Genomic DNA, 16,384 nt, shown 5'->3' on the forward strand with positions numbered 1-16,384 from the left:
GGGTCGCTATTTAGTCCGCCTTACTACTCACGTAAATTGCAGATGTCTGTAGGATAGTGTAGCTGCAGCATCGTCAGCTGTTGTAATCGAATGCTGTCCCATGTACAAATTGCATATCCTCTACTGTGGCTTGTGGTTTGACCAGGTCTCTATGGTTAAATCTCATTTTATGTCAAGAAATGAATGCATCGCAATGCCGACATTTATTCTTGTGGCAGTCAGCTGAATCGAATTTCTATCAACTGACTTTGAGATGCTTTAGCTATTCAAAGCATTTACTCCACCTCTGTGCGCGCCACTGATTTGATGTTCTTTGAGCGCCATCTGAGGATTGTCACCTAAAATATAATAAACTGTACTGCATCATGCAACTAGCCCTGACTGACTGAGATAATCCTCTACATGCATCCTGCTCAATAATAGATCCATCTTGTTATCCATTTCAGTCTAGGTCTCTTGTCTCTCTGCAGTTATCTGGAATAGCCTGATGTTACTGCTGCCACTGGCTGATACTGCACAGCTCATTTATATTTCAGATGGGGCTGTGTTGGCTGATGGTTTGTGTGTAAGGAGGGAGAGAGATGGAGTGTGTTACTGGACAGCTCCTGCTTTAATTCATTGTTCTAGTTTTTTTGGGTGCTGGCTGATGGAGTTAGAACAATTCAGTGAGGCATGAAGCTGTGTGCGAGTATGTGCTTTTCTACTTCCCACAACAAACTATTTTCACCCTCAATGGATTTTCTTAATACTTGTTCCAGACATTTTCATCAGGATCCAAGGACTTTGGAAGCATCATCAAATCTGCCAACCAATAAATCAAAGTTTATCATGAAGTGGTGAGACATCTCTTTTTTTAATGGTTAGAGGTGAAAGCACTGAGAAATATGGTCCAAGATCACATAAATGGTTGGATGGTTGAGAGTTGAGTTCTTCACAAATCGTTTGATGTCGGGACTGGCAGAAGAATTAGCACTCAAAGAAAAAAAAAACTTCAAAACCTTGAAGCTGCAGTTACAACTTAGACCTACTACTGCAAGTCAACAAAAAGGGGTTTTAGGTCAACTAATGCCTGAAAAGAGATACTTCTGAAGTCATTACAGGGAGCAGAGGGATGGAGAGAGACTCGGGCTGACCTTTAAAGGGCGCCACTTACAACAGCCAGCACCCCAGGCTCTGATCTGGGCCAGTTTCAGCCTCTATCTATGTGTTTATGTGTCTGAAAAATGATAAGTATCTACTGCAAATCCACTATCGGCTGAATAAACTAAATCACCCCGAGCTATGTAGGGGTCGCTGCCAATACGGGCAGAGGGGAACCAGCAGTACTGACAAGGGAACTGAATGACAAGTATTTTCTTTAGCATTGGCTCCAAGTTTGAAAATGGTGGAACCAATTAGGCCTGTCGCGATAAACGATAAATCAATTAATCGCACGATAAATTAAACCTACCGACCTCATTTTAATTATCGGCTTCATCGTCTATTCCTGCCTTTTTTTCTTTCTTTTGATGACACTGAATGAAAACAGGCTCACCTCCGGTGCTCTCCACTGATCCTCCCTCCCTCCCTCATTTCCTTAGTATAATGTCCAGCTCACACTACACGAGTTGTCGGCCGATTGTTGACCCATTTTCAAAACCTGAGAGACACATTAGCCGACAGAAATCCCAGGTATAACGGTTCGATCAGGTTCGTCGTGCAGTGTGGTGTCCAGCCACATGGGCACAAAATAATGGCTACAAGTCCAGTTAATTAATTTTAAAATCAGGCATTAATCAATGCTTTACTAGAATCTACCTGTGATGCATGTGGCTAGTGTCAGCGTAAAGTCCTGACTGAATGAACATCATTATAACCTATTTATGTCACGTTAACGAAGAACAGCTGAAAACTTACCGGGTTTATCAACTGCTGGAGCAATTTGGCTCCAACTCCTCCCCTGGTCATTTCTATATTCTTTGCACGAAATGTTGAATAAACAATGTTGTTTCCACAAATCATCTCCAATGTCTGCTGGATTCGTGTTTCGCCGTGTCAACTGCTTGGAATTCCCCTCGTAATCTTCCGTCAGTAAGGACTGAGGAGAATCCGTGCTTTCTGATTGGCTACCTGTCACATTCAGCATTTCAGCATTAAGCCCCCAGTCGGGGAAAACCCCTGATTTAGATTGGAGCGGCCACGACGATCTACCGCAGGGGTCCCCAAACTTTTTCCTGTGAGGGCCACATAACTTTTCCCTTCTCTGGTGGGGGGCCAGAGTCAGTTTGTAACAGAAAAAATGTTACACGTTTATCACCTGCGCTGCTATAAATTGTTCATAACAAACACGTGTGTTCATTTGCTCTACCGCTAGCAAACAACCGTACTGATTAAATAACATAAAAGTCAAGCAGTTCCCTAAGAGTCCAACAGATGGCAGCAATGCGCCATGCAAAACACCCACAGTTTACAGGACATACTTCATGCTAAAGAGCCCCCTGGTGGTTGAAGAAAAATCCACATATAAACCGGAAAATACAATATATGAAAAAAATCTGAATGCTCTCTGGTATTGTTCAGGGGGCCGGACCAAATGTGGTGGCGGGCCGGATCCGGCCCGCGGGCCATAGTTTGGGGACCACTGATCTACCGTAACCCACCAGACACTGCAGGATGATCGGTTACGAAATCACCAGCCACAATCTTAGATCGGCCAACGTTCTAAGATTGTCGTAAGGGGAAAATAGGGGCACAAAATTGTGTACTATTGTGTACTGCATTAGGTAGTGGGATGTGCCCATCTTCTCTATTTAAATCTAGTGATTACTGAAGGGCAATATAGTATACAGACTTCATAATCTGCACTCTTTTGGTTGAATGCAGTATTTATTTCCACTTTGGCTTTATGTTGTTTAGTTTTTATTCAAGTACATTTTTTATTAATGGAGACTGAGAATACATTTTATTTTTGTTTTTGGTTGTTTTGTTTAGTTTATCAGTTCCAGTGTTATGTGTTCGTTTGAAAATAAAGTGTGTCTCCCTATGGCAGGAAATCGCATGCATTATTAAGTCATTTAAATCAGTGTCAAAAGGTCTTGAAACAATATCATTAATCTCAATAATTTTTTAGACAATTAATCGTCCAGCAAAATTTGTTATCGTGACAGGCCTAGAACCAATTCAATATTAAATTCAATAATACTTTATTTTTCCCAAAGTTAAACTAGGTACTGTCGTAACTCATCATTGAAGTGTCTCTTCAAAGACTCTTCAGAGTCGTGGATGATGGTGATGTGGTGAGGAAAGATCTACAGTAGGATACAGTGATTGTAGACACTAGCTGCGGTTCCATTACAGCTAGTGGTAAATCTTTGTCAATATTTTGCAAATGTTGAAAAAACAAAATTCCACATTTATTTTCCTTCATGCTGATTGGTTGTATCCTTGGATAAACGTTAAACTGTAGTTATTATCTTCTGTGGAGGTGCTAAGACAGTTTCCACTGTGCATAATGAGGCACAATTGGTGTTTGCACCATTAAAATAAGTAGATATAAGCATTTAGAGGGAGTCTCAAGTATTTGCAGATATCAGCAACTTGCAGGTTGCTGTGGTCCTGCCAATATTGGGGGTCTACTGTTCAGTACTATGAAAACTTTAGTAAATTACTGGTACGGCGATGGATGCAGTAGAGTTCTAGGTGTTTAAACAGACCCACCATACTGTGTGCCTAAGCTAACCAGGAAAGAGAAGACACACACAAATGAAATGTATCTACGTTGTAAACCACTGCATGTTCTGGACAAAAGCTGAGTATTTACCTTAAACGGTGAAAAGAGGGAATTGACTGCTGCAAGAAGCCCTGCGGTGTCCGAAGCCTCCTTCTGACCGCAGATCACAATCTGAGGGAGAGGAAAAAAAACACGAAGGAAGACAATAAAAATGTGACACAAAGAAAAAACAATGAAATAATAAGATGGGGGAGTGCATGACTGAAAAAACAGGGTTGAAAGGTGGCTTATAACAGGAAGGAAGAGGGGAAGGAGGTGGTGCAGGTTGGAGCTTTATTTGTAGCACTAACAAGGGAGGCAGGTGGTTTCTCTGAAACTGCCTGAATTCTTTGCTCGTTACTTTTCACCCCATCAACCTGAGACATCCCCTGCAGGTCATGTATGATGGACAGAAAGTGCCCCAACCCGGAGTCGGACCTCGTTATCTCCATCTGTGTTCTCCCACTGCTTTCACTTCAAGCCTTTTCCCGCTAAGTGACAGAGGAACGTTGTCCTGCTAGCATCCCGGTTTCAGTGGTTTCAGGCTAAACTGAGGATGTTAATATTTCAACACTCGATTATGTAACCCGACTTGAACAGCTCAAATAACACAGTAAACGCACAAGAGGGGCAACTATAACATGAGAAGAAGAAAAAAAAAAATCCTTGTGTCCAGGGATGGAACGAGCGTCCTGGTGCGGGGGCTTGTCCTCAGACAACCTGGTGAAGTTGAAATGAGGTGGAAAAAATGCGGTTCGCTTTTCCGGCTTTGTAAATCACGCGAACGGGAAATTCCTAAACATCTGTTGAGTGTGGTATTTGTAAGAAAAGCAATTGCTCTTTCAGTTGTGTTTTCCTTCGAGGAACCGTCCAGGAGTTATGTCTGGTGGATGAGGGGAAAGCTCCGAGGCCTGGTTTGAATCTGCTAATCATGGTTCACTCTAAATGAACCAGAAGCTGTTTAAAACGCTGCTGAAATCCCAAATCAGTCACGATCGCACCTGCACTGTGATTGCCTTCTCTAAAACCTAAGATGGAAAGATCAATCTAGAGATTGAAATGTCAAAAAGACAGATTTGAAAGCGAAACCGGAACTGGAAGAACAGGTCATAGAATTAAAAAAAAAAATTTATACAACAGGATATGAATCACAATCATGCACTAAAATAACACCTTCCTGCTTATTTACGCTCCTTCCCTAATATAACTTTCTCTTTTTTACTTTTTTTCAGTGATGCATTTCTTCTTTGCAGCGTTCCCGAACAGAAATGTTCCAGCGCAATCAATACGCAGACGCTCATTGTTTAAACAGCTTCTTCCTCTCGTGCTGCATAATGTTTTGTTCAGTTTTTGTTACTCGGTAAAAGCCGTGTCTATTATGCTTGCTCCATTTGTCATGCGAGCAGAAACACTGACTACTTTCAGTAGGCGGACATGAAAATGAGTTCCAGGGAACATTCAGGTAAACAAACCCGCTCCCCCCCCCAGCTTAGCTGTCTTTCAGGCCTCACGACCGACAGATGAGAAACAGATGGGTTGGGTACTGCACAGTGGTCTATGATAACTACTCTGTCAATATTAACAATCTTATGCAGCGGGAATAGTTAAAACAGCCAAATAAAAGTCTTGATCTTGACGTAACAAAGCAGCGTACCTGTTTAAGTGTGTAGTGCTGGGCCATGAGAGCCCGGACCATCTCGGGCAGAGCTATGGGAATACTGGTCAGCCGGTCGGAGAATGCTGCCAGCAGCTGCTGGGACTTCTGGAGCCACTCTTGTTTTCCGGTGTAGTGGGACAGGCGCAGAAGATTGGAAGCTGAGACGGAGTTGGCGCTGGGCTCTGCTCCATCCTGATCTGTGACACACAGGGAGGTTCAACAGCTTCATAAGCTTTTAATAGGTATCGACCTCTGACCATTCCTCATTGAACAAATTGTAGATATATAAACCGTAGAATCCTGGTTCCTCTCTTAGGCCATCGTCTCATTTGCTCCCCCTACAGGTTTGCCATAGAATTTAAGTCAAGAGACAGAAACGGTCATGGAAGAAGATTGATTTTCATGTCTAGTAAACACTTTCTGTACTGACCTGCACATTGTTCGGACCACTGACCTACAGAAAGTCCCAATGAAAGTGATACAAGTTATTGATTAATCTAAAGTTGATCGATTCTATTGATCAACTAACCATCAATTGATAAAAACAAATGAGGTGGAAGATGGTGGTCAAAAGGTGCATGCACATTTCCACTACATGCTACAATCACAGTGCCATCAAGTGCCCTGGCATGACGACTGCAGTGGATCTAAATCTGTCTAAATGTGGAACTTTTTCTCCACCAATACTGTAAATATGTAAATGTAGTTTGAAACTACTACAACTAAGCTTGTAGTGGAAATTCAGATTCTGTTGTGTTTTTTATTAGAATTGTATATTTGATGAAACACTAGAAACCGTTTCAGCTATTTGGTGCATAAGAAAATGAATGAAGTCCAACTGCCACGTATGGATTACCAAGTCCTGGATAAGTAAGAGCTTACACCAAACTTTGTTGATAGAATCCTTGATTACAGCTAAAAGGATGACTGCTGAAAAGAAACAAGTTATTTTTGCTGACATTTTCTGTTGCCCTCTGATCAAAGTTTTCATATAATCATAAAAACCTTAAAGTGTGTTTTGTGTTCGATCCTCCCCTAAACACACATTCAACCCACAGCTATAAGGGGTATCGATGTGCTCTGTGAAGTGACTGGTTCTCATCTGACACCAAGGTCTGGTTAGAGCTTGGGCACAATTTACAAATGACCTTTGACCTCTCAGCACATCTACATCTCAAAGTAATGACTGCGTTTCTGAGTGCTTCAGAATCCAAAGCCATTTTTACGTCTGACTGCGTACCTTGGACGCAACCTAAAAATAGCAACAGTAACCCGACAGAATTATTCAGCCGAAGCCACATGAACGTAACTACATAACGCATATTCCGTTGTTTTTGTGACAAGCATGAATTAAAAATCACAAAGAGACACGTGCGCACCGACGCATGAGAGACTTGCAGAACGAGCGTGATTTCACCCAGCTGTATGCTCTTTGTGAGCCCCGTGGTGGGGAAGACTAACAAACCTTCAAGTACACACACCAGGGTTTGGTAGGCGAGTGTGTCACTTTCCACATGTCACGTTTTCCTTCTCTTAAGGAGCTCCATTCGAAAGGAGGTCGCAAACGCACACCGAGAGAGAGAGTTGTGGAGGGAATTGTTGCTGGCATCGACAAAGAATAGTCGCTGAATAAAACACCGCCTACACTTTCATCAAGTTTTAAAGTCATGAAACAGATTGTTTTTTTTAAACCTGGTGTACTCTAACTTGATGCGTGTGTAATATATTTCTTTCACCTGGGAGAATGTCTGAAAAGTGCAGTGCTGCCTCAGGAGACAGAAACAGTTTGTAGTCTCAGGAAACTCAGCTAACTGAAAATAAATTCAAATAAAAGCAGGACAGACAGTGTGGATGATTTTAACCTTCCTCTTCCGACACAAACACACACACACACATACACATGGGAGTCTGGCAAAGGCTGAGACACGTACAGAGGCAGCGCCTTGGAGGTAATCTGTCTACAGCTGACAGGCTACGCTGCTGGGAAAGGCGTCCGATGCCGTGTCGCTAATGGCTTTCAACCCGACGCAGCGCAGACGCCATAATGGCACCGTGAGTCCCCTCAGAAGGGAAACCACTCTCATGTCAGCTCCAATAAAATACAAACGGGGCACACTTTTACATATTTACACGCATTCATGTGTGATATATGTACTGCTTACCAGGAGACGGGGGTCAGAAAAACTTGTAAGAGAAAGTTAATGGCAGCAATGACCTGATCTAGGAAAAAGACACATCCAGGTACAAACAGCCGTTAACTGCCATTAACGCAAAGTTAACGGCAGCAGAATGTTTATCAATGACTTCGTATTGGAACAATAGAGTTGTTTTAATTATCCAACGTCTGTACAGAGTGTGTGTCCTGATTTTTTTGGTTATATTACATAAGACAGTTGAAAAAGTATAAAATCTATAAAATCCAATCTAAAAAAATTCACGAACAGAAGAGAAGTTAAAGGAGCAGTTTTATGTATTTTCCAGGTACAGAGAGCCACTTCATAGCACAATCAGACCTTCAAGTTTATATAAAAATGCTGTATGTATCAAATATGACTTAAAAGAAATCAGATTTCATAATTCAATGCATTAAAATTGGGTCTCCGTCTCTTTAAAAACTCCTGCTCTTTCTGAAACTCCGCCTTCAGGAAGTCATCACAACATGGCTCCTCTATTAACCCTTTAATCACGTTTTTACCAGCGTTGCTCTGAGAAGTGGCTCTTAATGAGCTCAAAAGATTCACAGTTCGCAGTACTGAATTCAAACGTCCCGCTTGACCACATATCTAAAGTGTGACGGAAAAAAATAGCAGGTAATTTATTACAAAAATCTGTAGTTTATGACAAACTGGAATGTCAATGATTTCATAAATGAAAGATGGCTAAACACAGAAGAACTAAGCCTGGAGTACGTCTGATGGGAAACACAAAAACAAAAGCAGCACTCGAAGATGACAGACGGAATATCTTTATCGATAACTTGATCCTGGAAAAAGACAACAAATATAGAAGCACCAAATCAAGTGTACCTTAAAAAAACAACAGAGAAAACAATCAATTTGAGACATTTTGAATGCGGAAGATGACTAGATCCAAACCAGAAGCTTAGACCCGACTGATCAAAGGTAAACAATAGCATGTTTACAAGGTGCCAGCCTCTGCTGCCTGCTAGCATTCGTAGACAGGCTGAAGTGCACATCAAGGTTACGGCCATTTTTATTCATATCTGAGCTTTCACCTACTGGCACGCAACATTCAAAAGATACGTTCTTATTTGAAAGGCTGCAAAATCACGTCAAGAATGTGGGGAGTCACAAATTAAGAGAGAAAAAATAAGGAGGTTAGTGAGAGATGACGGGAGCAGAGTCAGGAAGTTGATTTCAGACTCCCGCTGTACTTTGCGGCGCTGTTCCAATCTGTCAGAAGCAGATGGACTGAGAGACAGACTGGAGACGAGTTTGACAGCTCTAGTGATCAAAGCAGCTCGAGAGGCAGGGCATCAGTGTAGTAGGGGCTTTTTATGGCAGAGAGGTTCGCCGTGAGTGACTGGCGGTTTCTAGTGTTCTTACGGCGGACGGAGGAGTTCAATAATCCTCCCATCTTTTATCCTTCATCAAGTCACCTATCAGTCCATCCATCTCCTGCTGGCAGCCTCTTTTCTTGAAGTGTAGCAAATGAGTGAAAGTGGCAGGGATATTACAGTAAAGCCTTCCAGATCCTCTGAGCTTGAAACGATCAATATGGCGAAGGGCAACAGCGGGGAAGCAACAGATTCATGATGGACGAATAAATTAGTGAGTTTCTGACAAAAACAATCCGTCAAATTGTCTGTTGTTCCAATAATACAGACATCTGTTCAAACCGCTGCTTTTCATCAGGGTTGTTTTAGCCAAACCATTGCGATGCGCAGACATCTGCAGTGCCTGTGCGATTCAAACCTTGAATTTATTCAGTGTTCGGCGCTCTCCATCCCACAGACTGGGTGAAAGCACAAAGGTCCACTGCAGCAGGAGTTCTAATCATCCACCTGTCCATCAATCCTTTCTTTATTTCACCCCTGAAGCTACGAACCCCTACAGAAAAACTGATGCAGGCAGAGTTTCAAGCACTCCTCATGAAACGTTAAAAACACATCGAGGTGAAAGACAAGCCCCAATCAACGATGCTGGCTTATCTTCAACAAGATCTGCACCAAGCATTGCTACACGGTTAATGCGAGTTTCACCAACACAACTTTAAGCGTTTTTAAGACCATAATGAATAAAATTCAAGATGTATAGGATGACAGAAGTATACAAAGGGTTGGCAACAGAAGCGAACCAGTGGCTAACATGAGCATTATCCAGCAAACTGTTGATAAATTTACACTTACCCTCGACAAACAAGAAAAAGCTAGATAGATTTTCTCCAGTTTGTTCAACGAGAGCATTAATAAATGTCAGTAAATTTAAAAATATGGTAAAATGCAGTTACTGTGTGTAGTTCAGTGATATTAATCATACTTTTTCTTAAAGTAACTGGCATCCTGAAGAAGCCTTTTTAAAATAGGAATGTTTATCTAGAGCAATATGTGTCTGTGGTGCTCTAAATGTGATATGCAGTTACAGTCATACGCTTACCTAAAAAAATTATTGTTTTATTTATCATAACTTTTATACCACAAAACATTGTGATAAAATTCTGTCCATATCTCTCACCTCTTCTACTCGTCAGATAGTGTAAATCAAACATCTCAGCTATCCGTAAAAAAAAATAAAAAATGCAGCTCTTATGAAGATATATTTGGAAATCCTGAGAGTTTAGATTGGACTGCTCTTCAGTAAAAGGGTAAGTTTGATGTTTCGGTTCTCTCTGAACGTCAGCCACTTTTATTAAGGCCGACTTGTTCAATTGCTCGTTAACGCAAATAATGAGCGAGGCCATCACGCACCCTCCTTCAGTCGCAGCAGAACCGCGGCGTCGCTGGGCTCGCTGCAGAAGTAACCTCCGCCCTGGTTGTCCCAGAACAGCGCGTCCTGCCTGGCCTGCAGCTCCTCTGCCCACCGCAGCCACTCCGTCTGGAACGTGGCCTCGTACAGGTCCAGCAGGCCACAAACCACAAAGGCATAGTCGTCCAGGAAGCCGCAGATAGGCGGGGATCTGGGCAACGCACAGAGGGAAAAGACAAAACGAGGACATTAATCATTAAGTATTTATCGTTGGAGCAATGTGGAAAAGCACTGTGATGAGCTCCACTGGTGAACTAGTTCAGGATCTTTTTTTGTTTTTGTTTTTACACTTCATATTTTATACAGTAACTGTGCAAACCAGAATACATTCTCAGGTAGGACGGAGAAAAAGACACTTTTATATGTCAACCAAAGACGTGATTTACAATATATAAAAAGACAGAGCTAGAAATAGTTAGCACACCTCCAAATCAGACGTTATACACACTCATCAAGGGAATGAATACCATTAAAATTTGAGACCTTTAATTATTTATTTAAACCCTTTTTTGTCAATGATGAAGTGATTATGCAACGTTTTGGACAAGAATTATATGCACATGATGACATTTATTTTACATACATTTCCCCCTTGTAAATATTTGGTTAAAACTCTCAAGAAGTTGCACTTCATCCTCATGGTTGTTTTACGGCTGAATATTCGATCGTACCGATGGGCGATATTGGTACAGTTCATTTAAATTGGTAGTTTTATTTATACAGAAACACAACTTTTAAGTCCACAAATTTTCAACAACGTTTTGGAAAGACCAATCCAGGAGCTGACTGTTTGTTTTAGGGATGCACAGTTTACAGTTTTCCAGCCAAGCGGCAATCTTTGAAAAGCCCGATTTGGTGATTCCGATTTTGGCTGATAACGACTATTTTATGACTGATGCTGTGACATAGTCGCTAAGTTGATAACAGTGGGGCGCTTATTGTTTATGGAGTAGTAGCTAATTTCTTGGCCAATGGAAAGCTGGGCTTCACAGTGAACAGTGATGGTGTTTTTCCTCTAATATGTGGCAGGTTTAAGTTTTGGTAGTTCCTTGTACAAATCTATCGAGTTAATAGAACTTTCCCATTAACCTTCGTACTTTGATGAATAGTATATCTGAGCTTAGCAAACTCATAAATTCCATTTAGTCAAGAAACACGTCTACAAACCAAACGGGACATCTCTGTTTCGAATTCTTTAGAGTCGTCAATCCCTTCTTTCCCATGTCTAAAACAACTGTGTACGGCTGATACCAATTCTGAAGTACTTTTTTCCTCGCTGATACCACTGAGTAACCACTTTTTAATAAACTGTTGTTATTCCACTGTCCCCTGTCCTTCCAGTTCTCACAGCGCCAACCTCCAGATGAGTGAGTGCAGGAGGACGGACTGTGACAGGTGGCCAGATAGTGCTGTGTCAGGCGAGGCTGATGGTGGAGAGGGTGAAAACCTAAAAGCGATTTGGAGGAGATGAAGTGCATTCTTGTGAGAGGTCATAAAGAGCCATCAAGTCACGCTGCAGTGAGACAAGAAATCGGTTGGGGCATCAGTCGAGTTAAAAGGAGTCAGCAAGAATCAGGATGGGTATGACAAGGTTGAAAATGTTCGGGAGGGGGAACTGATATTCACATTTTCAAGCAGTTGTTGCAATATATTAATTAAAATACTTGAAACAAATTTGTTTGAACTGGCTTCAGTGCTTTCATAAAAAGCATGCAGCTACTAGCAAAAGGTGGAAGCAACACTAGAAGTTGTTCACAAGATGGCGGCTTATAGTAGAAGGTACAACCACTAGGTGGCAGCTCTGTACGTCAAGCGAGACGCGGTTGAAGTTTAAACGATTGGATCTGATTTTACCCAATCGCTTATGTTTATACATGATGTAAGTAATGCGCCAGCTGGATCGCAAAGGAAGCTACGCTATGAAGCTTACCAGAATTTGCGTGTGTTGTAAACAACTATACCCCACTGTGAAGAGAGAAGCATGGAGCTGAACACCTTTGCTAGCAATAAAATGTCTTAACCCTCCCGCAGTCTTAAGAGCCAGGGCCCTTTGTTGACTTCTTCCGCTGTTGTTTCTAAACTTACAGGCAGGAATCCTTAAACTAGCACAGAAAGTCATCGTTCACAACTTTTATTTCTGTTTGCTGATTTGCCCAGTTGAAATTCTACTGAAGATATTCACCTCGACGGGAGAAATTGAATTGCGTAGGAAGGCAATTCCAGGCTAATAGGGAACTAATTCATATTTAGCAAACCAGCTCCATATGACATTACTGGTGACAAAACAGCTGATTCCCAAAGTAAAACTGCTCTCCACCTTCCTTCTGCTCCTCAAAGACGTAAATGCATTCAATTTTCGGTTGGCAGGAAGGAGCCCCAGAAAACATACAGCACCAACTCCACATCCTATTAACCCAGTTAGTCTCAGCCCCTACCATTCCTTCTGGTAAATGGGCTCGCGGCCCGTACCTGCCCCGGTACGTATGGAAGCTGAACCAGGTCTGAGAAATGAGCCTCTGTAAGCACTTTCGAAGACGACACCATTCTGAACAGGACGGTAATGAATGAGACGGGCGCCGTGGAACAAGGCCAGGGCGTTTAGGCACAAAGTGTGTATTTGTTCACATATGTGTTTCAAATTGATTATGTTCCATCGAGCAGGTTGTGGGACTCTTGGCACATTTTTCTGCTGATTCAATAGCATTTCACACTCACTCAATCACAGTAACTGGGGCACAGTTGCTGGCCAACGGAACAGGGCCAACTGAAGTTGTTGTGTTGGATCAACAAAAGAGTCAATTCTTGACTTTAAGGGTGTGTTCTGAGACTAAAAATATTAACATCCTAATACACTTACTGAATGACATTAATGACATTAATTAAGAGTATAAAGAAAAATTCTTGTCTCAGCCATAAGAAATTTAGTCTGCAACAAGAGTTATTTGATAGGCTTTGAAAATGAAATTAAAACAAGGCCAATTATGTTAAAATATGCAGCCTGAAAAATCCAATAACCGAGCTGCTGGATAAAAACACAGCTTTACAATAACCAGGTTGCATGGGACCATGAAGGCTGAAAACTTATTTACCCGGATATTATGGTTGCCTGTTTTCATGTAAAAAAAAAACCATGAACATTTCATAGCTTTCTACAGTTTTAATATAAAAAACATATTTTTGATGGAATACTTAAATATTTTTATAAAAAGGTGAAATGTGCTTTTTATTATACCATTTTTGAGCTAAAGTACTGCATCTTACATCTGTTGCACCTCCATCTGGTCTCCGCCGTAACAAGATCGGAGCATGTTCTGCTGATGGGGGTCCCACAGGTGCTCCTTCAGGAAGTTTCCCGCTTGCACCGCTCTCTCCAGCAGCACCTCGTTCCCCAGCACGGCTCCAACCCGAGCGAAGGCGGACAGCATCAGGCCTGCAAGGGAGGAAGCGATAATAACGATGCTCGTGGTGGTGATTAGCTCCAAAATAACTCCATCTCATGTTAAAACATCACGTTCCCTTGCCAAGGTGCCAATGTGTAGCCCGCGCCAAAAGACCCAGCGCAGTTATTTCTGCCCCCCAAACCCCTATTTCTCTCTTTGAAGTTTCCCCACGTTCTCTCATCCTTCACTACATCCTTCCCTTCCTCCCTCCGCCCCTCCACACCTCTTTCATGTAGAGTATCAAAGCCAATGGTGCACAGCCCGGTCTTCAAAGTGCGGCGGCGGCGGCGGACAGGTGATTAATGGAGGAGTTTGTTCATTAGAGAGGAGAAGAAGAAGCTCGGGACTAATTGGAAAGTTCTCGGGATGGCAGGGCCTCATTACCTCGCTAACATACCGTCAGGAGACATCCGGTGAAGGAACCCAAACCTATGGGTGAGCATGACTGTTTGTTTATGCATGTGCTTAGTAATTAACTGCATTTTTATAGATGATGGGCAAAACAATGGAAAGGAGCGTTAAAATTAGCGCCATGTTAACGTAGAAAAACAACAGTTTTAATTGATACGCTTTTTCTCCATCTTGAAAAACTTTATCATAGTTTGTCTCGTCACAAATGCAAACTTTAGGGTATGTCACTAGATTGTGATGTGATGTGGGTTATGACATCACGGAAACAGATGTCAACGGATGTATGACAAACGGAAACCGTACAAGACACGGCTTTCCACTATTAATCCTTCACCGAATGGACAATCCCCAGTGATAAACATGATGATGGACTGCAGTGTTTGCAAGTTGATGTCAATGGATTTTTTCCATCCAATCTTTGAGTTGGGTAGGCAAAAACATACCCCAACGTTCATATCCGAAAAGGCTAATAGTTGCAACTGCAGCGAAAGGAGGTCAGTGGAAGAGGAAACTTAAGTTTCCACATATTTCAGGTTTTATTTAAGAATAACTGGAAAAAAAAGTACAAAAGATTGCTTCCACTTCACACTTAGGCACTGCTTTGTGCTGATAACATGAAATCCTAATAAAATACATTAAAGGTTTTGGTTGTAATACGACAATCAATAAAAAAATAAATAAGGTATAGAAATCTGAGATCTGCTGATTTTACTTTTCACTGCTTTGTCAGACTTGGACTTTACCATTCCAGGAAGCCAGCATCTTGGTGTCCAGGTGGGGTCGCGGGCGAATCTGCCTCACTTCTGCCATTCTGCCTCTGGCTGAGGTCATGAGTTCGTTGAATTTCTCAACCGTGATGCCAAAGTGAGCAGCTGTTAGCTCTGCTGAATAACGGACAATCAGCACATTTTTCCCCTGCAGCTCCCCGTGTGGATCCTGGCAATAGAAAGCATAACGTCTTCACCAACACTGACCCCATGTCGACGAGCGGAAACCATCAAAAGCAGATACGGCCGTAATATTAAAGTAATACAATCAGACCTGCTCAGCTGCAACGTTGCCTTGCTCCTTGACTCCGTAGTGGTGCATAAAAACGTCTGCGAGTGTGGCGGCTCCAACCGCGCCCTCTACCACGTCAGGCAGGAGCTCCCGCACTTCTGAGGCCGTCCACACGCAGAAGGCCCCCTCTCGCTTCTCCAGCCCCCCTGGTGCTGGGACGGAGTCAGCATCTTCTGCACTGTAGAAGCCTCCAGACTGGAAAACAGTGCAAACAGCGCCAATTTACTAACACGATTGGCAAAGATGGGCTAAAATAAATAAATCCATCAAAACCTTATGAGGAATCAACCATGACAGAAATGTTCTGGGGACAAAGATTTTCACATAAAAAACAGTTACGACAAAATACCTGGAAAAAGGTTTCTAGGTTTCTAGAAACTTCTACTTAGCCACAGTTGGCACATTAAACAGTGGCAACTGTTATTAAAGTAAAAGTTGGTTTCAAAACATAAAACCACATCAACGCATGACAAATACTTCCAAGTACTGACTGAAGGAGTACCGCTAATCCTGCAACCAGGGATTTTGACCAAATTAATTATTTCCTAGCAGATGTTTTTCCCCACTTAATAAATTTTATAAAATTAAAGACGAGATATTTAAAAAAATTCAGTCAGATATTGGGGAAAAAACTACATTTTAAAATTTAACAATTCATAATTTTTTTTACCAGATTGGATAATGTCACAAGCAGCATAAATAAATAACACTATAAAGACAATGACTGGATTTTAAAGACATAAATATGCAGATATAAATTATTTCTGTAGCTGTACTTGCTTCCCAATAATTGTTTATAATTCTTGTTATTTTTTTGTCAATGCATAAACCAATACTTTTAGGAGTTCCCTCACGGTGAGTTCTTAGCCCTCTACTGCTTAACTTTCTTCCTTTTGGGTCAAATACAAAAGTAAAAGTATTATCACGTCACGCACTTATTCAAAACTTGTGATGTTACAAGTCTTTTGCCGTCTTTAATAGTTTTTCTTCCAATGTTACCTTGAGATTATCCAGCATATTTTGTTTACCTAGTGGGTGACTTGTCAATGTCACAGGACTTGATTTTAATTAGTACTTGGGGCCT

General features: G+C 41.8%; 1 protein-coding gene across 2 annotated transcripts in view; it reads right to left on the reverse strand.

Annotated features, from left to right (window-relative positions):
- The window catches only part of spata20 (spermatogenesis associated 20), a 39,989-nt gene that overhangs the window by 15,860 nt on the left and 7,745 nt on the right, over positions 1 to 16,384 (reverse strand). For both annotated transcript variants that reach the window (XM_008437985.3, XM_081601062.1), the window contains exons 10-15: positions 15,283 to 15,495; positions 14,985 to 15,177; positions 13,652 to 13,820; positions 10,333 to 10,541; positions 5,403 to 5,602; positions 3,800 to 3,880 (exon numbers count right to left, since the gene is read on the reverse strand). In XM_008437985.3, the coding sequence (XP_008436207.1) occupies positions 3,800 to 3,880; positions 5,403 to 5,602; positions 10,333 to 10,541; positions 13,652 to 13,820; positions 14,985 to 15,177; positions 15,283 to 15,495 (1,065 nt within the window). The remainder of the gene's footprint in view (positions 1 to 3,799; positions 3,881 to 5,402; positions 5,603 to 10,332; positions 10,542 to 13,651; positions 13,821 to 14,984; positions 15,178 to 15,282; positions 15,496 to 16,384) is intronic.

The sequence above is a fragment of the Poecilia reticulata genome, chromosome 19, assembly GCF_904066995.2.
Source record: "Poecilia reticulata chromosome 19, P_reticulata-male-v2, whole genome shotgun sequence".
NCBI lineage: Eukaryota > Metazoa > Chordata > Actinopteri > Cyprinodontiformes > Poeciliidae > Poecilia > Poecilia reticulata.